Below are 19,704 nucleotides of genomic sequence, written 5' to 3'. Positions count from 1 at the left end.
ACTGCTAGTTTAAGGATCACAGAAACTCTGCAATCTGCAGCGGATGGAGCAGTACCGCAAGCCAGGCCACCCTGGGTTGCTCTACTGCATCTTTGACAATATGTGAACTAACAGAGATTGAGTTTTGGAGCGACATTTGCAGGGAACTTGTCAAGAACTCAGACTGAGACTTCTACCAAGCAATGTTAACTGTGGTCAGAGGCACAGAGAATTATCAACTATAAAGAACACCCTAGCATGAAACAGGAATACTCACACAGCATATGGGATTAATACCACAAAGGAGGACTTAAGAACATTTCTGTCCCTTCTTTGTAGAGCAATGAGGTTAAAAAATGACAACGGTGAACTGAACAGCCTTCCTTCCCTTCAGGGTAACTTCTGAGGAAATGGAAGACATCATCAGCTGACCTCACTTTCCAAAAGCTAAGACAGGCATAAAGTTGCCAGATTCTGTGTTACCACACACTCGCCACATTTAATTTTATATGGGAATTAACAAGATTTTAATATCACTGTCAAAAGTGACATAAGCTGCTCTTCAGGTCATTAACAATACAGTCAATGGAAATGTTGCCACAATCATCGGTAAAACAGCCACAAGCTCTCCCAAATTTCTCTTAGGTGTTTCAGAAGCTGGGGACACGCACGCTCCCAGTTACACCGATGGCAGTTGTACTCCAGATTTACAAACGGTATTATAGCAAAGCATATGCTCTGAAGTTACCAGGTTATTTTTCATGACTAAAATGTATGAGATATATTCCTAGTGTAGGTTTAATCACTTCAAAATCAGACTGAGTTTAAAAAATAAGTATTTCCCATTTTCTATCCTTTTATTTATTTTTTAACTGACATTTAATAAATTATAAAATTGGTGTATGGTGAAATATATATATCAGCCAGATATGTATGAAATACACATGCATGGGAAAAACTATTTAACTCACTTTTAACTCACACACACAGATCTATAAATACATATATACACACACATATACATATAAACACAAACATTTGTTTTCAAAATTCAAGTCAACTATTTAGTGGCAGAGGGATGCTGTAAAAACACTAAAAACGATTTTGATGCCACATAATGTGAACCTTTCAAATAACCATACGACTGATCATACAGCAATACCTAATGCTACTTGGATTAAAGTTTTTTTTTTTCTTTTTTCCTTTTTTTTTTTCCTTTTTTTTTTTCTTTTTTAATCAATGCAAGATTTTGAGACAACTTCATAGGCAAAAGGTGGCCCTTGTCAATGCTCAAAGCAACTAGCTGCAATCAACAGTTTTGGACATTAAAAATTCAGACAAGAATCTGCTAATTTTAGTATTCCTTAACACTCTTTCCTGATAAACCTGTTACCTGCACTTTCAACCAGTTATAAAAATATTTTTCACACCAGAGGAAATATTTACTCTCCCTGACATGGACTTTGGGACACAAGAGAATCACTTTCTTCCCTCCCCATTCTCTTACTTTAAAGAATCTCCTGAAAAACTGCATTCCAGCTATTTACACATTTCACTCTTTAATAAGAAACGGATCAGCCCAAATGACCCATCAGTTCTAAAAAAAGATTTTCCTATGTCATGCACAACTTCGAGAGAGAGAGAGAGAGAGAGAGAGAGAGAGAGAAGAAGAAGAAGAAGAAGAAGAAGAAGAAGAAGAAGAAGAAGAAGAAGAAACCAGGAAGTAAGTATGGCTCAAAGTTCAACATAAGTGTACTGAAAAACCAGGGAAATCAAAATAATTACAAGGCCAAAAAGAGAAAACTGAATTTTGAAACCCACTACCCTAAGAGACTTCAATAGGTAGCAATACATTTGAGTACATGGGCTACAGGGTGGTGCTTTTTTATTGGGTTGGTTTTTGGTTTAAGAGACTCACATTGAACATTATATATTAATTCTGACGAATGTGAACTCAGGAGACACTGTAAGACCATTATCAGCTGCACAAACCATGCAATAGCGTGTTGGTATTTGTATTTTCTTCCTTTTGTTGACAAGTTCACTTTTAAGCAGAAATTTGATCTACTGCAGCTAAAAGTAGGTTTCTCCAGACAGAACAAGATAGGCCTCCACTCAATAGGCCATTTATACACGCATGGCTAATTTTAAAGCACAAGCAGTTCCACAAATTTAAAACTGACACATGCTTAATATTTTGCTGATCAGGATCTTAAGTTATTTTAAAAGGATTTCATAGTAAGTTCTTAGAAACAAAACCCTACAGTCCAATGTGTCAATGCTTTTATTTTGGGCTAGATTCTATAAAAATTGTCCTGTCCCACATAAACACAGCCAAGTAATTTCCTCAGCCTGAGATTTTATTGAGTCTGGCCCTCAAGAATAATTGGTGCACTAATGAGCTTGCAACATGCTTGACTAAAGCATGGAATTAAAAAAAAAAATTGTCTGAATAGAGGGTCACATAGAACCAGAAATGACAAAAAAAATCCTGAAACACCAAACCCACTCCTGAAAGGCTCTGTCCTGCAAACAGAGGGGATGCTGTGGAACAGTTTGGGTAGGGTTTATTCCGCTTTAAGCATAATAATAAATTCTGCACTAAATATGGGGTGGGGAATTAGATCCCACCACCAAAGGTAAATGTCTCCAAGAGGAGAAAACACCCGCTCACAAGTTTGAACTTTAGAAGTTCAGCTCCTTTTCTGTTTGTGTTACTGTGAAGAAAATAATGCCATTTGTGTCCAAACTATGGGGAAAAAAAAAGTAACTCCATGACAAATGCACAGGTGTAAAATCTTCAGCATCCATAAAAATGAACTGAAGCTCCTTGTTTTTGATAATTTTTTTTTTGTTTTGTGGTTTTTTTTCTTATTTTTACCAGTGAGGCCATCTTAGGTTTATATACAAAAGTAAAACTGAAAATATACTTTTGTTCTCTGTACACATAAATTTTTTTCCCTAAAAAAGGAAAAAAACTTGTCTATGTTTCTAACATAAAGTAAAACCAAGCACAAAGATTTCCTCTGACGAGTTCATTTACTCCAAAAATCAGTCCAACGAAATAATGTCCGGTATGATACCAAAGATAGACGCCGTGTCCGTGCTGCTCCTACTTGCAACTGGATGACCATGATTCTCTCGCAGGCTGTTGGAGGAAACAAGACTGCTGTTACTGCCACTATTGCTACCATTTGTGGCTGGCAGAGAACTGCTTCCTCCTGCATTTAGCTGATCGAGAAACATCTGAGATGAAGTGTATGGGAAAAAACGAGAGTGTAAGAGTTCTTGATCATCTGATGCAGAAACTGCCGCAGCTGCAGCAGCAAGAAGGGATGTGTTGTAATGCTGGGGGGAAAAACAACATTTTCAAGTTACATTTCAGACACCATAGTTTTGATTCAGACCAGCACAAAAGACGGTATTTGTATGCTAAAGCTCTGACAGCTTCTGGATTTCACACCAGCTCGTCTACTCAACCTTTCTGTAAGGTAAGTGGACTGATGCAGTGAACTTTTACCTCTGCAGTCCCTGATTTCTGAAGCCAAAAGAAATTGGAAATACTAGTATTAGTAAGAGCAAACACTAGAAAGGCAACAGTATTGCAAGACACCCAAAACAGTAAGAAACGGTAAGAAGCAGCACTCTTTTACCTCTTCAAAAAATTCCTTGGTGGAAAAATTCCCCAAAATTCAAAGAAACATTTTGCCATCCCTCTCCTCCGCTCAAAAGTCACAGACCAACCACACCTGGTGAAACTATGTGCTAATCACTGTTGGTGGAGGAAAGCATACTTCTGTGAAAAATGCATTTAGAAATAGCACGCTTAGTCCCATTAGATGGCAACAAGGGCTATCCCAAGTTATACTCTCTGCTGGGCAGCCCCTGAAAGGCAAGAACTTTAGCTATCAAGAATCAGATTTTAAATACAATCTCTCTGTAGGGTGATTTTGCTCTTCATGTTTCTTTCCACTACGATGAAACGTACATGTAGGCTATTCAGCCTTGTTCCCCAACATTTATGCACTGGTATAATTATGCTGTATCAGTGCAGCATCAGACTTCTGCACTACTTGTTACAGAATAATTCTCATATCTATGTTTTACTGAATATCAAGATAGCTTTTCTGAATTCAAATTCTACAGTGCAGGCTCTGGTCTTAATTATGATATGAAAAGTATCCCTCTACATTTAGTGCTATTCTCCTACTTGAGACTGCAGAACAGACATGAAGGCACAAAGGACAGGTGAGCTACCCCAGCCCCCTTCTTTTCTTGGAGGCACAGGAGGAAAAGTGGTCAAGTGGGAGAACTTGCCAACCCAGCCTCCTTTTGAGAATAACCTGCTTAGCTCCCAAAACTGGCAGAGCCAGCACTTATCTAGCTCATTTCAGTAAGTATTTACAGAAAGGCGGCAAACATGGTATGAACAGGCACACAGCCTCAGAAAAACCAGAGAGCTGCCCCTGACTCTCTGAATTCTGTAAAGGACTGTCAAGAGTCCCAGTGGTGGTGCCCAGCACTGACAGATGGCCAAAGCCAGACCTTTGATACGAAAAACTAAGGAGGTGGTTGGTGGACCTTCAGCCATGGCCGAGGGTCATTCCACAATACAGCAGTGGCTGACTGAGGTTAACCCTCAGAAACTGAAATGTTTATCTTTTGTTAAGGCCTTATCCTACACCCATATGTAGACAATGCTTATGTTTGGTCACAGTTTCTATGTGTATAAAATAAAGCTGCAGCCTGCCTGCATTTACACCTACATCGTGCATCTGCTCCTTCCTCGCCTATACATCCATGCCAGCAAGTCCTTCTCTGAAAAGAGTATCTGCCATACGACTTGATTTTCCTTTACTTACCTGATTGTCTCCTGACAGGAAAGGGAAGAAATCTAAACCTGTAAAGAGCCAAAGAAAAAAAATTAAGCTTCTCAAAACAAAAAAGCACCTCCCCATTTTCCCACCATTTATTTTGAAATAAAACCAGCATAATACTGATGACACTTCAGATTCTCTTCACTACTGGAGCCTGCAAAACATCAGCCTTTTAAAACCTTAAGATATTAACCTAAATTTTGTTTTTTTTTTTTAAATACCATCTCATCCTGTGTGGATGCAAAATAATATTTTGCACTACTGGGTTGTCAAACAACTGCACATTTGCATCCTTTTACAATAGTTATTATTGCTTGGAGAGCTGTACTTACAGCTACGAACAGTCAGAAGCTCACCTTGCAAGTCATAAGGCATAGGTGTCATATGGAATGGATGCCTGTAGTCTTGGATAAGTGATGTATTGATGTAGCTAGTGTCAACAGCAGGAAGGCTTGGTGTTCTTGACACAGGAGATGCTTGATGGGGTAAATTTAAAATGCTGGAAGAAACAAAGGCTTGTTACAAGCTTAAAATATAGTCTTGGCTTTAATGCTAAAAGAACAGCATTTGAATATTTCTATTGCTGTCCCACACAGGGTATGCCTATTTTCAGATTTAACACAAAGTCAACCTCTCAGTACACATTATGAACTTTGTGACAGATGTCCAACAACCCCCCCTACTAATTTCAAAGCTTCACTAGAAAGCATCACACTGCTACAGCACTTCAATGAATCTTGTAGGGACTGGAAGGGGGGGAGGGGAAGGGAGTGGAAGAGACCTGAGAATCACACGTTCCCAAGCCTTCTTCTCACAATGACATTTTATCAGAAGTTAATTCAGTCCAAGATAACTGAAGTTTAGCAAAATTAAAAGCAAAGGAAAGTTCGGTCTCAAACAGCAGAAACTGATAACTCTCACTATAAATGGTATTGGGATCTCTGCTATAAATATGTTACAAATACTCCTAAGCCAGGACAAGACAATCCTAAAGGTATACTGAACCCCCAAAAAACACATACAAATCTGTATAACACCACAACATTTATACTCTACAAGATCATTAGCAATGGAAGACAGCCAAAAAGGTCTTGAAGAGTTTTAAGTGATCACTGAGTCATTTACATTACTGTAGTAGTAATCACTTCAACAACAGGATCCCTTCGGTTTAGCCTCAGTTTTCATCCCTACATGTTTATGTAAACAGGGTGCTATTAACAGCTTGGCTACTTAGGTGTAATCAGGTTATTCTGGCATTGTGTATTACTATGCTACTGGCAGTAATCACCGGCAAAACCCACACACTCCCATACCACACCCATGTTTCTCGTTGCTCTCTCTCTCCGTATGTGCTGCTTTTATATTTCTCTATGGAAGAAAAACATTTCCAGATTGGCAAAAAACATACTTGTAAGCCACAACCTTTTGTGCCATTCTATAGTCATTTTCACAAATGCAATTGAAAAACTGTATCATGTTACACACTTAACAACTCAAAATTGTTATTCCAATCTTCTCAGGCCTTGTGACCCAAGATCAAATCCATTTGCTATAAGCTACTAAATCGGGATATACTCCAAATACAGAACTTTCTAGATACAATTTCTTTTGAAATTTGTTACTACTCTCCATCATGAGTATATTCTCTCTGCATTGGCCTGCATATTTTATTCTCACCCCTTATTGTTTAATGGTGATGCTGGAGATATGGAAGGACAGCTTCTCTTTGCAGATGGTTCTTCCTCCTCTTCATCTGATGAGCTATCAATGGTTAAATCAATCACTTCTACTTTCTTATTTTTATTTGACTGTTGGTGAGAAGACACCTGATGCTCCAAGGAAGAGCTTATGCATCCTATACAAAGGAAGTCAACATTATAAGCTGTAGCTTATAACAACACTACAATCATGATAACATCACAGCTTATTATATGCCTTCATAAATATAGCTTACAACTTAGAATAAAAGACAACAAAATTACTTAACACTGATAAAAACTTAAAAGTACCATCAGCCCCAAACAGGTATTACTCAAGTAATCTTTCTCACAAATGATCATTAAAAGCTACAAACATACATGCAAAAATGAGCATTTTGAAAAGTTAAAGGAACATCAATACTTAACAGTTCAACAGTTTGACATTGAGTCCATACACCCCTAAACATGACTTACCATCAACTCCATTGTAAGATGCAGTTACTTCCTGTACTTCCTTCTTCGATCTCATAGGAGCCCACGATCCATCCTCCTTAAACTGAATTTCATCACAATCTGTACAATACTTCAGGATTTCCATGAACAACCTTCAATCAAAAACATCTAATATCAGTCCTCAAAAAGAGCTTAACTCCTTTTCTTCCTCCAATATCTTTACTAGTCAGTGTAAGTTTGAATTAGTGTTTAAAAAGTCGAAAGCTTTCATTGTTCTACCCTTCTCTCAACTACTTCCTTCATAAAAAGAAGCCATTGAAAATTTTAAAATATTATCTAAACTAAAAATCTGCACATCCACATAAAAGAACTACAATAGCAGAATCCTGCAGAGCTCATGACACAGAACTCTCCATTTCCCAAAGCAAAGGAAGAATGTAAACTAGCATTAAAAAAACCCACCTCCTCCTTACCCATATTTATCATTGACAATATTTAACTGAGGAAGCCCATATCTTAAAGGGGTCTATATAACTGAGTATTAAGGATTAGTATTTCCCAAAACCTCTTTATAAGTAAGAGCTTCCTAACAAAAGCTGAGCATGGGAATCTAAACTTGCAGCCTCTTCTCCTAGCTGCGTCTTCTAAAACTTTTAGGATCCTGGCACCACATCACTCCCAGTGGGAATTCCACCTTTTGACCAAGACTATTCATGTGGTTCTGCACAGGAAAGAGCTTTGGTTTAATTAGTGAGAAAGTTCACTCCTTCCCAGATTGAAACATTTTCTAGAAAGAACCTTCTCTTTGGGATGCTATAATTATATCACCTAATCTCCAACATCCACACCTGGCAACACAAGAAGAAATAAGGAAAATGCGCTGTTTTGATTACTACTACTCTTAGTCTACTATTTTAGGCTGGAACCCAGAACAAGAAACCCCACAGTTCTTTGATCCAAAGCAGAGGACCTATAAATCTCGGGGACCGTGAATCCTAAGCAGCATGTGTGAGCCTCGAGTGTCTCTTCAAGAGCTTTTTGCAAGGCCTTAAAGGGGATCCCGAGCAACCTTATGCTTCACTGGCAGGTCACCAAAATGAAGCACGTACTCACTAAAAAGACTCAATCATTTGTGAGGTGGTTTTATGGGGTTCTGTTTGTTTTGGGGGTTTTGTTTGTTTGTTTGGGCATTTTTTTTGTTTGGTTGGTTGTTGGGGGTTTTTGTGGGTTTGGGTTTTTTGTTTGGGTTTTTTTGTTTGTTTGGGGGTTTTTTTTTGTTTTGTTTTTTGTTTTTGTTTTTTGCTTCCTCTTCTGCGTCTTCTCAGCCGCTCTCTTGTTCTCTTCCTTTATCACACTTTGGGCTTCCCCTCTAAGGCCTTCCCCTGCAAACCCAGGTCGCTCCTTGGCATTTCTTCATGGAAACCAATGCTAGTTTTTTGTTTGGTTTTTTTTTAAATGTTTCACAGGTAGGTCCAGGGAATCAATCTCTATGTCACTTTCTATGTATAGCAACTCCCCAAGTGTGAAATTGTACATGGAACTGTACATGCATTTGGGGGGGTGGCAGTTATTTATTTGATCTAACATGAATGTCTGCTATTAACCATGCCAGATTTGTGCAGTTGGCTCCATTAAAAGAAAAGACAACGTGCTGTTTTCACCTTGCGATCCAAAAACAAAAAACCCACAACCATCTTAGGCAGGATAGCTCAAAAATTTACCTAGGATTGGAAGGAATACCTTTCATTATTATTAACTTTAACAGTTTGATGACCACCATTATTCCAGAATACTGAATGAAGAGGTACCTGGTTAGTAATTCTTCACCATCAGCAAGGAAATGAAAGGACATGGTAACTTAAAACAAGTCACAGCCAAATAACCAAGATTTCAGAGCACTGTATTCTGTGCAGCACAGGAACAGTAAGCACGGAGTGTAAGGTACATCCTTCATTTTGATTCAAGTTTTACTTACCCATCAATAATGAGATGTTCATAGGGAGCCTTCTTGTCACAGACAGGGCAAACCCAGGTTGGTTTCTTTTCGTTCATTTGAATATACAGAGTGGCATCAAAACATTGCAGGTGTGAACAAGTCAGGGCCCTACATGGTATAGTTAGCCGCATTTTACCAAGCTTTAAGAGAAAAAAAAAACCAAGATTACACCATCTTGGTATTAAATTAACCAACAGGGCTTTTCTGTCTGAAAAGAGACAGAATCGGGTTGAGTTTTACTCCAGAAAGAACTCTCATAAATCCAAGTTTTGATTAAAATACATGCCACATACACTGTTCCCTCCTTCCTGTAGGTTTGATTATCGCATAAAAGAAAAAGTTACTAAAAATCACATTTTTAACTACATTTGATCAAGGAGGCTGAAGACTACATCCTTCTATATTCCCGTAACAAAATACAGAGTCCACTGAGCACCTGTAACATACCAGTGTCCTGGATGAACCACAAAAAAGAATTCTTCTTCATTAGTATTTTAAAAGCTGATGAACACGGGTCAGCCCTCTCCTATTCACTCACAGTTAAAGTGTGCATTCAAGCTGCTGTCCATAACTCAGTCATCAGGGCACTACCAGAACTACTTGTTTAACTTTAGTCACAGAAGAAAGCATACAGAAAATGCATTTGGCAGGATTAGGGATCATTTCCTGACGTGCTTCTCTAACTCCACCATTTTCACTACATTCTCCAAAGCACTGTCAGAAAGTGACTACTCACAAAGTAAGTCACACCTGTTAACTATTAAGAAACTATTTTATACTCCTCCTGCTGTGATAAACAGCACTGCTACATATACAGTTGTGAGCTAACCTGAAATTTCACTCCCTGTTTCTTGTGTAAAGTACACTTAGCTGACTATCCCCTATACTACCATCATATCTTTTTCAGCACTAAAAAGGGCCTACAAATGTTAACAGAAGATGAGACAGGAGCAAATGAGTTCTAAAGTATGCTTTCTGATGGGGACTATCCTTCAAGATTGTAGGAAGGCCAGGACAGCGAGATTTTGTAGGCCAGCACAAAGCTTCCACAAGTTTAATACAAAAAGCACAGTTGAGTGCTTAAGCTGAGCAGGTAACATAGGAGTGCTACACACAGTGAGTGCTCAGGCTAAATTGTGGAACAGGAATATCTTAGTTTGGATTAGGTAAATCAATGCTAACCCAGACCATAAAAACATTAACAGATGATTTGATTACATTGAATGCCAAATTGATTAGACAGTGAAAGGCATTTCATACTAACATGAAATAAAAAAGTTTTCTCTCCTCAAAAAAACCAAGCAGTTGTTTTCTGGCAAAGTCCTTACACTGCAAATTTAGGAGGGGCTTTAACTGACCATACTAAAGGTAAAAAGTAGGAATGTCTGAAGAAGACTTTTCCCACATTAGAAAACAACAAAACAATTATTTATTAAAAACTATTTATACTGAGTATTTTGAAGTTATATATATTTGACTAAAACATGCACAATGACTTCATTTGAAAACCTTCAGCCAATTCTAGCAGTGAATAGTAGGAGGAACTGTTTTTAGTATGGCTTAAGCAAGCATCATGGTCATGCATACTGATTCTGAGCAATACAAGATGGGTGCCACAGGATGGCACTCAATCTCAGAATATCAGAAAACTAAAACCAGTATCAAGAACAAAGGCTCTACTCACAGTCCACTACTTCCTCCATGATGCTTTTTTTTTTTTTGCATCCCCCGTAAGCAGAAATCCCTCCACCCCATTCTCAGCAAATTCGGCTAGACTGCAGGATCTTGCTTATTTTTCTTCCCTCTGGCTCTCAGTCACTGTCACAAAACTCACCACCAGATGGGAGGAGAGCAGAGAACTCCCTGGGGAGTCTGCAGCTATGGTGGTGGAGAGCTCAGACAGCAGGAGGTGCTGTATGTGCCATGTGTTTGGCACCCCCTCCCCCAAAATCCATGACCAAGCACATTACTTCTATCACATAATCAACCCCCAACAAAGCAAGGCCCCCTGATCCATGTCTGTTATGAATTCTTATCTCCCAGATGGTAGGTCAATGGCTCATTTGTCTTTTGGGCACAATAAGAGTCTCCTTGCTCAGCGAGGATCAAGAGTAAGGGTACCAGAGATAAAACCTGGATGCTTCTATGTGATGCAACATAAAAATAAGGAAGGTCGAAGACACATGCTGCAGGAAGAACATAAATACCTGTCTCCTGAGTAAAAAAAGCAGATTTAAACCAGAAACATTTTCACAAGATTTTGGTATAAAAACTGTGGCTCTAATTTCTAAGTAGCAGTCGGATTTAACCAAAGCCATACACATGCAGATAGAATCAGCATACTCAGCGTTAACAAGTTGATGTCTCCTTTCTCATTTTTGGCATTGAACATCCTGGATCAGTTCTGCCATACTGGCCAAGCTGTGTCAGAACTGACAAAAGAAAAGGTCATAAAAGAAGAGATGCATCCCAACTTTTGAAAAACTCTGTTTTCCAACCCTGTTACTGTTCTGATTCTTGCCTGTCAGCAGCCAAAGAAACACTGCATTGATTTCTTTTACAAGAGTACAAAACATTGCTATCCTTTCATGCTAAAAAATGCACCCAAAACAGGAGTTAAGGATTTGTAAACAAAGCTGGAAAACCTATGGTAAAATGCTATATTTGGAATTTTTGTTCAGTTAAATATTTGGTCCGGCTGCAGAACCTGTGAATTTATTTATTTTTATTTCAAGGGAAAAAAAGAACATGAATTCAAGCGTCTTCCTGAAATACAGACTCAGTCCAGCCCCTTTGCCTGCTGTATCTTGGACAGATTCAGCCAGTTAAGGACAGCTTCTTTCTTCTCCATACTCCACGGTCTCAGAGGGAGAGCAGGCCTCTGTGCTAAAAAAAGCTCAGCAGTAATCCAAAACAAATTCAGAGGAAGCTGCCTCACTCTGCACTTTTTTGAGGGCAAAACAAAGGTTATAAAGTCTAAACCTGCCACCCCCATCTGGATATGCAATTCCATTTATTTTATTGAAGTATATGCACAAGAGAATCACACCCATAACAAATGAGACTGGAGAACAGCACCCTCACATTAACAGAGCTGAAGATGCATCATTCTTTAATTTTTGGTTCTGCTGTTGGAGATCAAATCAGCACTTTCAACGTGTACTTTCAAAGCATACACTGTCCATTCAAGCATTAGAAAATAACCACAAAATATTTACAATAAAATCTTCCATGAGCCAAATGCTTACAAATTAGCAAGTAAAAATATAGAGGCTGTAATAAAATTACATTCAGACCCAAGAACAGTCTGAATCATGCTAATAACCTTTCTATTCATAGGACAGGTTGAAAGGTGCAGCCTCTGTCCCAACGATGGGATGGCACCCTTATCACTGGTACCCTTACTCTTGATCCTCGCTGAGCAAGGAGACTCTTTGCAATGATGGATTACTGCAAGAGCTACAGTGAAATCAGACAGCACTGAACGAGGAACATACTGGAAAAAAAGTCAAGTGTGTATGTTTTGTAGACATTATTAAAATGATACAGAGACAAATATCCTCAAAATAATCTGCTACAGACTTTGGTTTGTATGTCTATCAGAAAAGTAGTAAATTTTAAAGAGGAAATACCGACAAAGGTAGGACTTCTGAAGAGCTACATCCTAATGTCTGATTGCTGTTTTGTTTTTACACCTGGTAGAACTCTGAGAAAGCAAAATAGAATTTGGCATATTTAGGTATTAGCAAACTTGCAGTCCTAAAAGCAATATTGTAGAGGATATTCCTGCTCTAATACTAACTTATCTGAATTGCAGTCTTCAGGGAAAAAAATGCATCTAAAAGCAGGGGAAAAAAATGCATCTAAAAGCACTGCAGAAAAACTTTTATCAGTAATGGAAGCAATCAAGACAAACAGAAATGTGCCAGAAAACTCCCACAGAATGATCTATAAAGCAACATAACTGCCTGAAGTGGCAGTTTTGACTAATCAAGTACGACTGAAGTAAAACTGTAATTCCAGAAGATGCATGAAGATTAATTTAAGAAAATGAATTAATACATAGGCACTTCTAAACTCTTACAGTCATTTAATTCCTGCTAAGGGATTACTATTTTTGTCTGTATAGGAAACTAATTTTAAGTGGTAAGAATATTGTGCATAAAAAATTACAAAAAAACCAACAGGACTATCGTCATGCTTTCTAGAATAACAAAGTACTAACAGCACAACAAAAATTCAACTATAACAACCCAGCAAAATAAGCTGCCAGGTGTGGGCCCAAAATACTTCAGTGTTCCAAATCTGCAGCAGTTTCAATGTGACACGTAAGTTCATAGTTTTATAAGATTATAGGTTATGAGATTCTAAGTTTACAGATCAGGATTTTACTTTGTAAATGTAATCCCTGTATCTTTCTTACAGATGAGTTTTATCCTCCTTATAAATGTGTTATTATTTAGTTAGCATCAATGTTGATTTGGAGAAAGTTTTAAGATTAAAGATCATGAAAATACCACATTTAAAGATTTACAATAACCTAATACATACATTAAAAGTAACCACAATGTCAATTGTTCTTTTTACAAAGCAAAGCTCATATATATATAAAGTTTATCTTTACATTGGTGGAGTTTAAGAACACATTTAATAACTTAAGAAATAAGCTTCAATTTTGCAAGAATAAAGCAGTTTTCTTCTTTAGGTTTCGAAAGTGAAAATTTTGTGTCAAGCTTGAACAGATTGAGCCAAACCAGGAAACAGACGTATCCTTAATTTTGAAAAGAGGTTAAAAAGTTATACTGCAATAAAGATACTGTGTCAATCAATACAGAGAGCAAGTATTCTGAAGGTGCATGGTACTTGAAACAAGAGCACTAAGTTCCAAAGATTAAAAAAAGTGCACATAATATTAATATTGTGCAGTTTACCAATGATAGCATAAACCCAGGTATAAACTACTGCTTATCTCTGCATCTGCTTGGTTAAAAAACAGTTAGTAGGTCAAGATACAGTACAACTCTGCCACTTCCACATTCATCGGAACCGTGTTCTCCCACTTCAAATTTGGAAAAAACTGTGTTTGAGCAACCTCTAGGACACTGCTTCATTTTTAATCTAAGATTATTAAATACTCAATGTGAATACATGCATATAATCAACTTCAGTTAAAAGATGCTCAATTCTTTGACTACAGACACTGGCTGAAGAGCTATTTTTAATAGTCAGATTCACCTACCTTACCACTGAGAGTGGTTTTCTCACAATCAAGGACCCAAACTGCACACTCAGATGATCTAGTGACAGATTTAATGTATGCTTACATATAATTTTGAATAGCATTTTCAAGTTAATGGAATACTCATTTTTTCAGGGGTATATCATGTGCTTAAAGCTCAGTGACAAATAACTTCAGCACTAGATCCTATCCCCACAAAGTTAACACACAGGTAAACCACAAGCTAACCTCTACCAAATACATGTCCCAGAACAGCCACATTTTGATCAGAATCAGTTTTGAGGGAATTAAAATAAAAACTTACTGGACAAAGAAGAGAAACTCTTAAGCTTGTTGTTGCTATTTCACTGTCTGGATCAGCAGTCAGTTTCTCTTTAACTGTTATTTGAAAGAAGAAAAGGTTTATTTTACAGTTGATTTAAAACACAAATTGGATGACAGAGAAATAAAACAAGTCTGAAACTGCGTGCTAAACTTTCAGTTTGCCATATCTACTGGAAGCAAGCAGCAGTGACTATTGTTTCAGACTCACACAATAAACATGTAACGTAAGCAGTCTTTACTCTCTACAAAGATCATAAACAACAGGATTTAAGAAAGCAAAAAGCATGAAAAACTCATCTTAAACCAAGGTCCCTAGAAAACGTATTCATACAGAGATGTTTCTTTTCATATATATGCAACTTTGTACTTGACAGTTATTTAAAATCTACTGACAAGATGAGCCACATTGACTTGACTGTTAAGTACATTAAAAAAATGTTAGTAACTCTCACATGGACAAGCACCACTGTAAACCTCTTAAATACTCATCAAGCAATCTGTGATTTAAAATTGAAAAGCAAGTTGAGAAACGGGAAATCAGAAGTACCCTGATAAAATTTGAGTTTTAAATAACTGCAGTGAAGTATTAGCACTTACAGAAGTCTTTCATCTTCTACCCATCCTCTACTTTTACTTAAAAGGACTGTTTTATAAGCGGTCATTTGGTAAATGAACAAGTCAGTTCCATGTTCCTCCTGCTCTATGAACCAGACCCACACACTCATTCTCACCTTGTATACACAGAGCAGTAGCCACCTGGCAACTCTCTAGATTTTTGTGCATTTAAATCATCATACGGCATTAGCACAAGCTAATGCCCAGCACTATATACCACTGGCTTTGTAGCATTTACTGGTGGACTAACTTCTTCACTTCTGGAGAAGGTCCTGTGCTGTGTATAACCCACATTATCTGACCATTAAAAAGTATGACCAACAGCTGTGAGGTGTTGGTAGTTTCACCCCCTCCCTGAAAAAGAAACATGCAGCAGTTTTTTCTTGCATTTTTATTATACAAACTTATACCAACATGCACTTGTCAGAGAAAACAATAAAGCAGCAAACTTCACACTTAAATTTGGAAGGGGGCTGGGAGGAGTATTGTGCTAGACACTCTCTCTCCAGGAGCTGACTCCACAATACCGTGCCAAAGGAACAAAAACCGTGTTGATGGAGACTTTCCTCCAGCATGTCAGCATCAAGGTTCAGTATCAGGCATTTAGTTCAACTTGCATGAGGTACTGAATTACCAGTTAACTATATAAATACAGTTATTCTATTCTGAAGAAACAAAGGCAGTATGGCTGAACTGAAAGAGATTCTCTTGCATTTTTCCCTTCACAGTGTCAACAGGGTTCCTGGACTGGCTCCTAGTACAAACAAAGGCCTCTGAGTTTTTGAATTAGAACTGAATACAAAGAACACCACTATCAGATTCTCAAAACCCATAGAATTGTAGGAAGTCCAAACCTCGGTTAGTACAGTCCTATTTCAAATCTCCTTTTACAAAAGCTATTTTTCCTTTTTAAACAAGTAGTACATCAGACATACTTAGTGCTCTAGAATGATCAGGGTTCCGTATTCCTTTTGCTCGCAACCTCTGCAGTAACACCGTAGAGGACAGCTGCTTTACAAGATAGACTGCCATGGAATAGTTCTAGAAAACAGAACAAAAGATCAAAGTAAAAACTGTTTTAATCAAAAGACAGCTTGAATTTTATACAATGCTTAGGCAATTTATTACGTGATTACAGGGCACTGTGTTTCTAAAGCAGTTACAAGACTTCAGATGGCAGAGTTTTCAGACTAGAGAAAACCCATCATGCTTCAGAAAGTTCACAGGGCTGGAGTTTGAGATGCAACAAAAGTGACTCCACGCTTCACTGACATTAGATTTAGCTGCAAACCAAGCTATTAAAACAGCACTTAGGACACTTTTGGAAGTTTTACATCCAACTCAGGACACGCAGTCTACAGTCCATTTAAGAAGGGTAATTTTACATCGATAGTGTTAGGTACTGCAGTTGTGTCAATACATTTAAGGGAAGCTGTCAGGTCAAATATGATAAATTTTTTTTTTTTTTAATAAAAGCTTATTTCATTTTCAAAATATGTAAATCAGCAGTGATGCCTCTTCAAAAGCAACACATAAAAAGATTCATCATCTGCAGTATTTCCTACTCAGTCTGGAAGCACTGTTGAACTTTCTTATTCTTATCTTCCTGCACTTACTGTCTATGAAATGCTAACTTCACCACCGAAGCTTAACAGAAGTAAGGCAGTTAAAGAGTTCAAGAGTTCAGTGGGGCCAAGATGTACTCTTGCATCTAGCCAGAGCAGGCAAGAAGTCACCACTCCCAACTGTCTGTCCTTCCCCTCTAGAATAGGTTAGGTCACTTCCCCCCATCAGTCTCAACAGAACAGACCATGCAAATGTTCCTTATCGGCGTCAGCAAAAAGCCATGGATGCTCACTTCTGCTACTACAGAAAATAATCTGGCATACAAGCAGGTCAGATGCAGACTGAACATCAACTCTGCCAGCTCCCCTGTAAGCAGGGTAAGCCTTCCCTCAAGGGACGAGCAGGAGTGGCAGAGTGCTCTTCCTGGCATTGCTAACTGATTTCAAACCACAGCCTGAGATTTTTGAAACTCTCATTCTTCTTGTAAGCTACTAACAACAGCAGGTAGTGACTGTCTTTCTAAAAATGTAATATTGTACTATGCATTCATCAGCACCACCCCTCTCTCCCCCCACTCCCAAAATGGAAAGGACAAAATTTGTGTTCTCATGTTAGGGTACATCAATTACTTTTTGATATAAACAGCATTTCCTAAACCTGTAGCTGCACTCATATACTTTAAATTGAAAAATGAAAGGCTTCCCCCAGCAACTGCCATGTATGTTTCCACTAACAAAACAAAAAAGCATACAATTGTGACATCTACCATCCTTTACTTAGGATGCCACCAGAATCCAAGGATGGGATTTCAGTAATATATCTTACCATAAAATCACACAAATTGAAATAGCATCAGAAATACCACATTTGAAATATTTTATTCTTACAATGAATGCTTCTCACATCGTTAAAAACCACTACTGCTTTAACTTGTTTGTTTAATGCCTCAATTAGTATAGAAGTTAGAAAAATGCTAATTAACATTGTGAAATTATTTACCGACAGCTTGAATCTACAAAGCTAGAAACTTGCCCAAGGCATCCTGTACAGAAGGCTCTTGAAACAGATTGTGTAAAAATCACAATTATGACTTCAGGAAAGGTAGAGTAGACCAGTTGAGACATGCAACTGACTCTCAAGGGAAGGGAAGGAGGGGAATTCGAATTTTGTACTATACAGGCACATCCAAATATAAAATAATTCCTCGCATTTAACTGTCAAGGTCTCAATCACTTCAGGTAGCATTACATCTCGTGAGTGGGGAAGTTCTCACTGGCATCTAATTCTCATGAAATACACTAAGAATCCGTCACTCTCTTCAATTTTGTATTGTAAGCTAGTAGTCAGCCAATATGGTTTCTGTAACTGAAATATATATGAAGCCTGAGAAATGAGCTAGTTCACAAGAGACTAGCTTAGAGTCCATGCAGACTTGCAATGTTTCTTTTCCCTAAATCCTCTCTGGTATTCTTAAGCAAAACAGCAGTACTGTATGCAGAGTAATAACCAGGATTCATCAGCTTGCATGCAGGTACTTCTGCAATGTAAACCAAAACAGGTTCAATTTTAAAATGCTTATTTCTGATACCTGCAGTTCTCATTAGATAAAAGAAGGTTTAAAAAAAAAAAAATCAGCCAGCCATCATTTATTCTATCATCTGAATGGAGACTGTTTTACGCTCCACAATAAATCCATCATGAAACACCATCGTGATGTTTTATAACTGACTTGTGCATGACTGGGCTGTAAGCATTTTTCCATGCTGGTTCAGGAATCCTGGGCTTTGCGCACTGACAAATTCTTCGACAACGTTTCATCTCAGGACAAGTCTCGGGACTTCTAAAAACAGGATGGTTGCAATGGCAAAGCCACCATTTTTCAAGTACATGTTGACTCTGTAATGCTTATCTAGCAGCTTTTTCACCATCAGTGAAAGCAGTGCACTAATTCATGGACTAATTTACCAAAGTAACTTTTTGCAGCATGTTCCAGATTTAATTAGTCCAGTGGAACATCAGCAATTCTATAATACCAATTGTAACATTCTCCCCACAGACACAAAAAAGTTATAAAAACATGACTTTTTAAATATTAAGTATAACTATAGCAGTTGTGAGAACAGAAATGTTAAAAAGGCAAATTAAATCTCCTGGGCCCTGCCGAGTCACTATGCTTTGTGTCCACATTTACAATTATAAAAGACCACTCTGTACTGAATGTCACGTGCTAGTTACAAGTTGAAGCCAAAACTAGGTTTGTCAAGTCCCTAAAATCAGGAAGAGCTTGAAGTCTGAAGTTAAGACAAACAAACAAACGTTTTATAGGATGCCTTGATCTTATTATCTGGGCCCTCAGTGAGTCACAAAGATAGGTGGGTGGGGGGTGAAGAGGGAGGGATCACACCAAAATATTTGAGGGCTACTGATCTAAGGGCGCATGTCATATCTGCCTAGCATAAATAATACAAACAAAAGAAGGAACAGTCCAGTCTACTGCTAAACCATTAAGTATTTTCTGCACAATTAAACTTGCTTATCTTTCAAATCTTTCAAACAGATGCCAAAGCAGAAACTAATAAGCTTTAGACAGCATTATGTACCAAAGTTACTTACTCTTCCAATCTCTGCAGTCCATGAAACAACAATTGTGTTTGGTACCGTCGTAGATAATCTGACGAGTGAGGTAATGTTGATTGGTCGGCTAGGTCGCTTTGGTTCAACACCATTTTTGGTTGGTGGAAGATAGCCCTAGAAATCAAAGTATTTTTCCCCTCAGCAAAAAAAAAAAAATAAATACTGCTTTTGCTTTCTTCCCCTCTCACCACAACCATAACCCAGTAAAAGCTCTGTCTCACCTGAACCAGGATCCCTTTCCAATTTAAAGATATATATATATATATAACCTACATCAGACAATAAAGTATCAGTGTTTTACAAGCCCTTTCTGCTTGCACT

The 19,704-nt window shown here is 37.9% G+C and overlaps 1 protein-coding gene across 6 annotated transcripts in view; it reads right to left on the bottom strand.

Moving 5' to 3' along the window:
* Positions 1 to 1,847: 1,847 nt before the first annotated feature.
* PIAS1 (protein inhibitor of activated STAT 1) overlaps positions 1,848 to 19,704 on the bottom strand; it is a 60,941-nt gene continuing 43,084 nt past the window's right edge. The window contains exons 6-15 of one of the 6 annotated variants that reach the window (XR_005932458.1): positions 19,363 to 19,497; positions 16,119 to 16,224; positions 14,549 to 14,622; positions 8,985 to 9,145; positions 7,031 to 7,161; positions 6,534 to 6,711; positions 5,213 to 5,355; positions 4,842 to 4,879; positions 3,633 to 3,775; positions 3,233 to 3,327 (exon numbers count right to left, since the gene is read on the bottom strand). Coding sequence is in view for 3 of the 6 variants with exons in the window: in XM_030014807.2 (XP_029870667.2) it covers positions 3,031 to 3,327; positions 4,842 to 4,879; positions 5,213 to 5,355; positions 6,534 to 6,711; positions 7,031 to 7,161; positions 8,985 to 9,145; positions 14,549 to 14,622; positions 16,119 to 16,224; positions 19,363 to 19,497 (1,263 nt within the window). In the remaining 3 variants the exon portion in view is untranslated. Of the gene's footprint in view, positions 3,328 to 3,632; positions 4,880 to 5,212; positions 6,225 to 6,533; positions 6,712 to 7,030; positions 7,162 to 8,984; positions 9,146 to 14,548; positions 14,623 to 16,118; positions 16,225 to 19,362; positions 19,498 to 19,704 lie in introns of those variants that run through there. The other 5 variants (XM_030014807.2, XM_030014808.2, XR_005932457.1 and 2 more) reach the window with 5 other exon arrangements.

The sequence above is a fragment of the Aquila chrysaetos genome, chromosome 5 (genome assembly GCF_900496995.4).
Source record: "Aquila chrysaetos chrysaetos chromosome 5, bAquChr1.4, whole genome shotgun sequence".
Taxonomy (NCBI): Eukaryota; Metazoa; Chordata; class Aves; order Accipitriformes; family Accipitridae; genus Aquila; species Aquila chrysaetos.
Note: the sequence above shows the minus strand (reverse complement) of the source record. Positions and strands in the feature narration are given on the sequence as shown.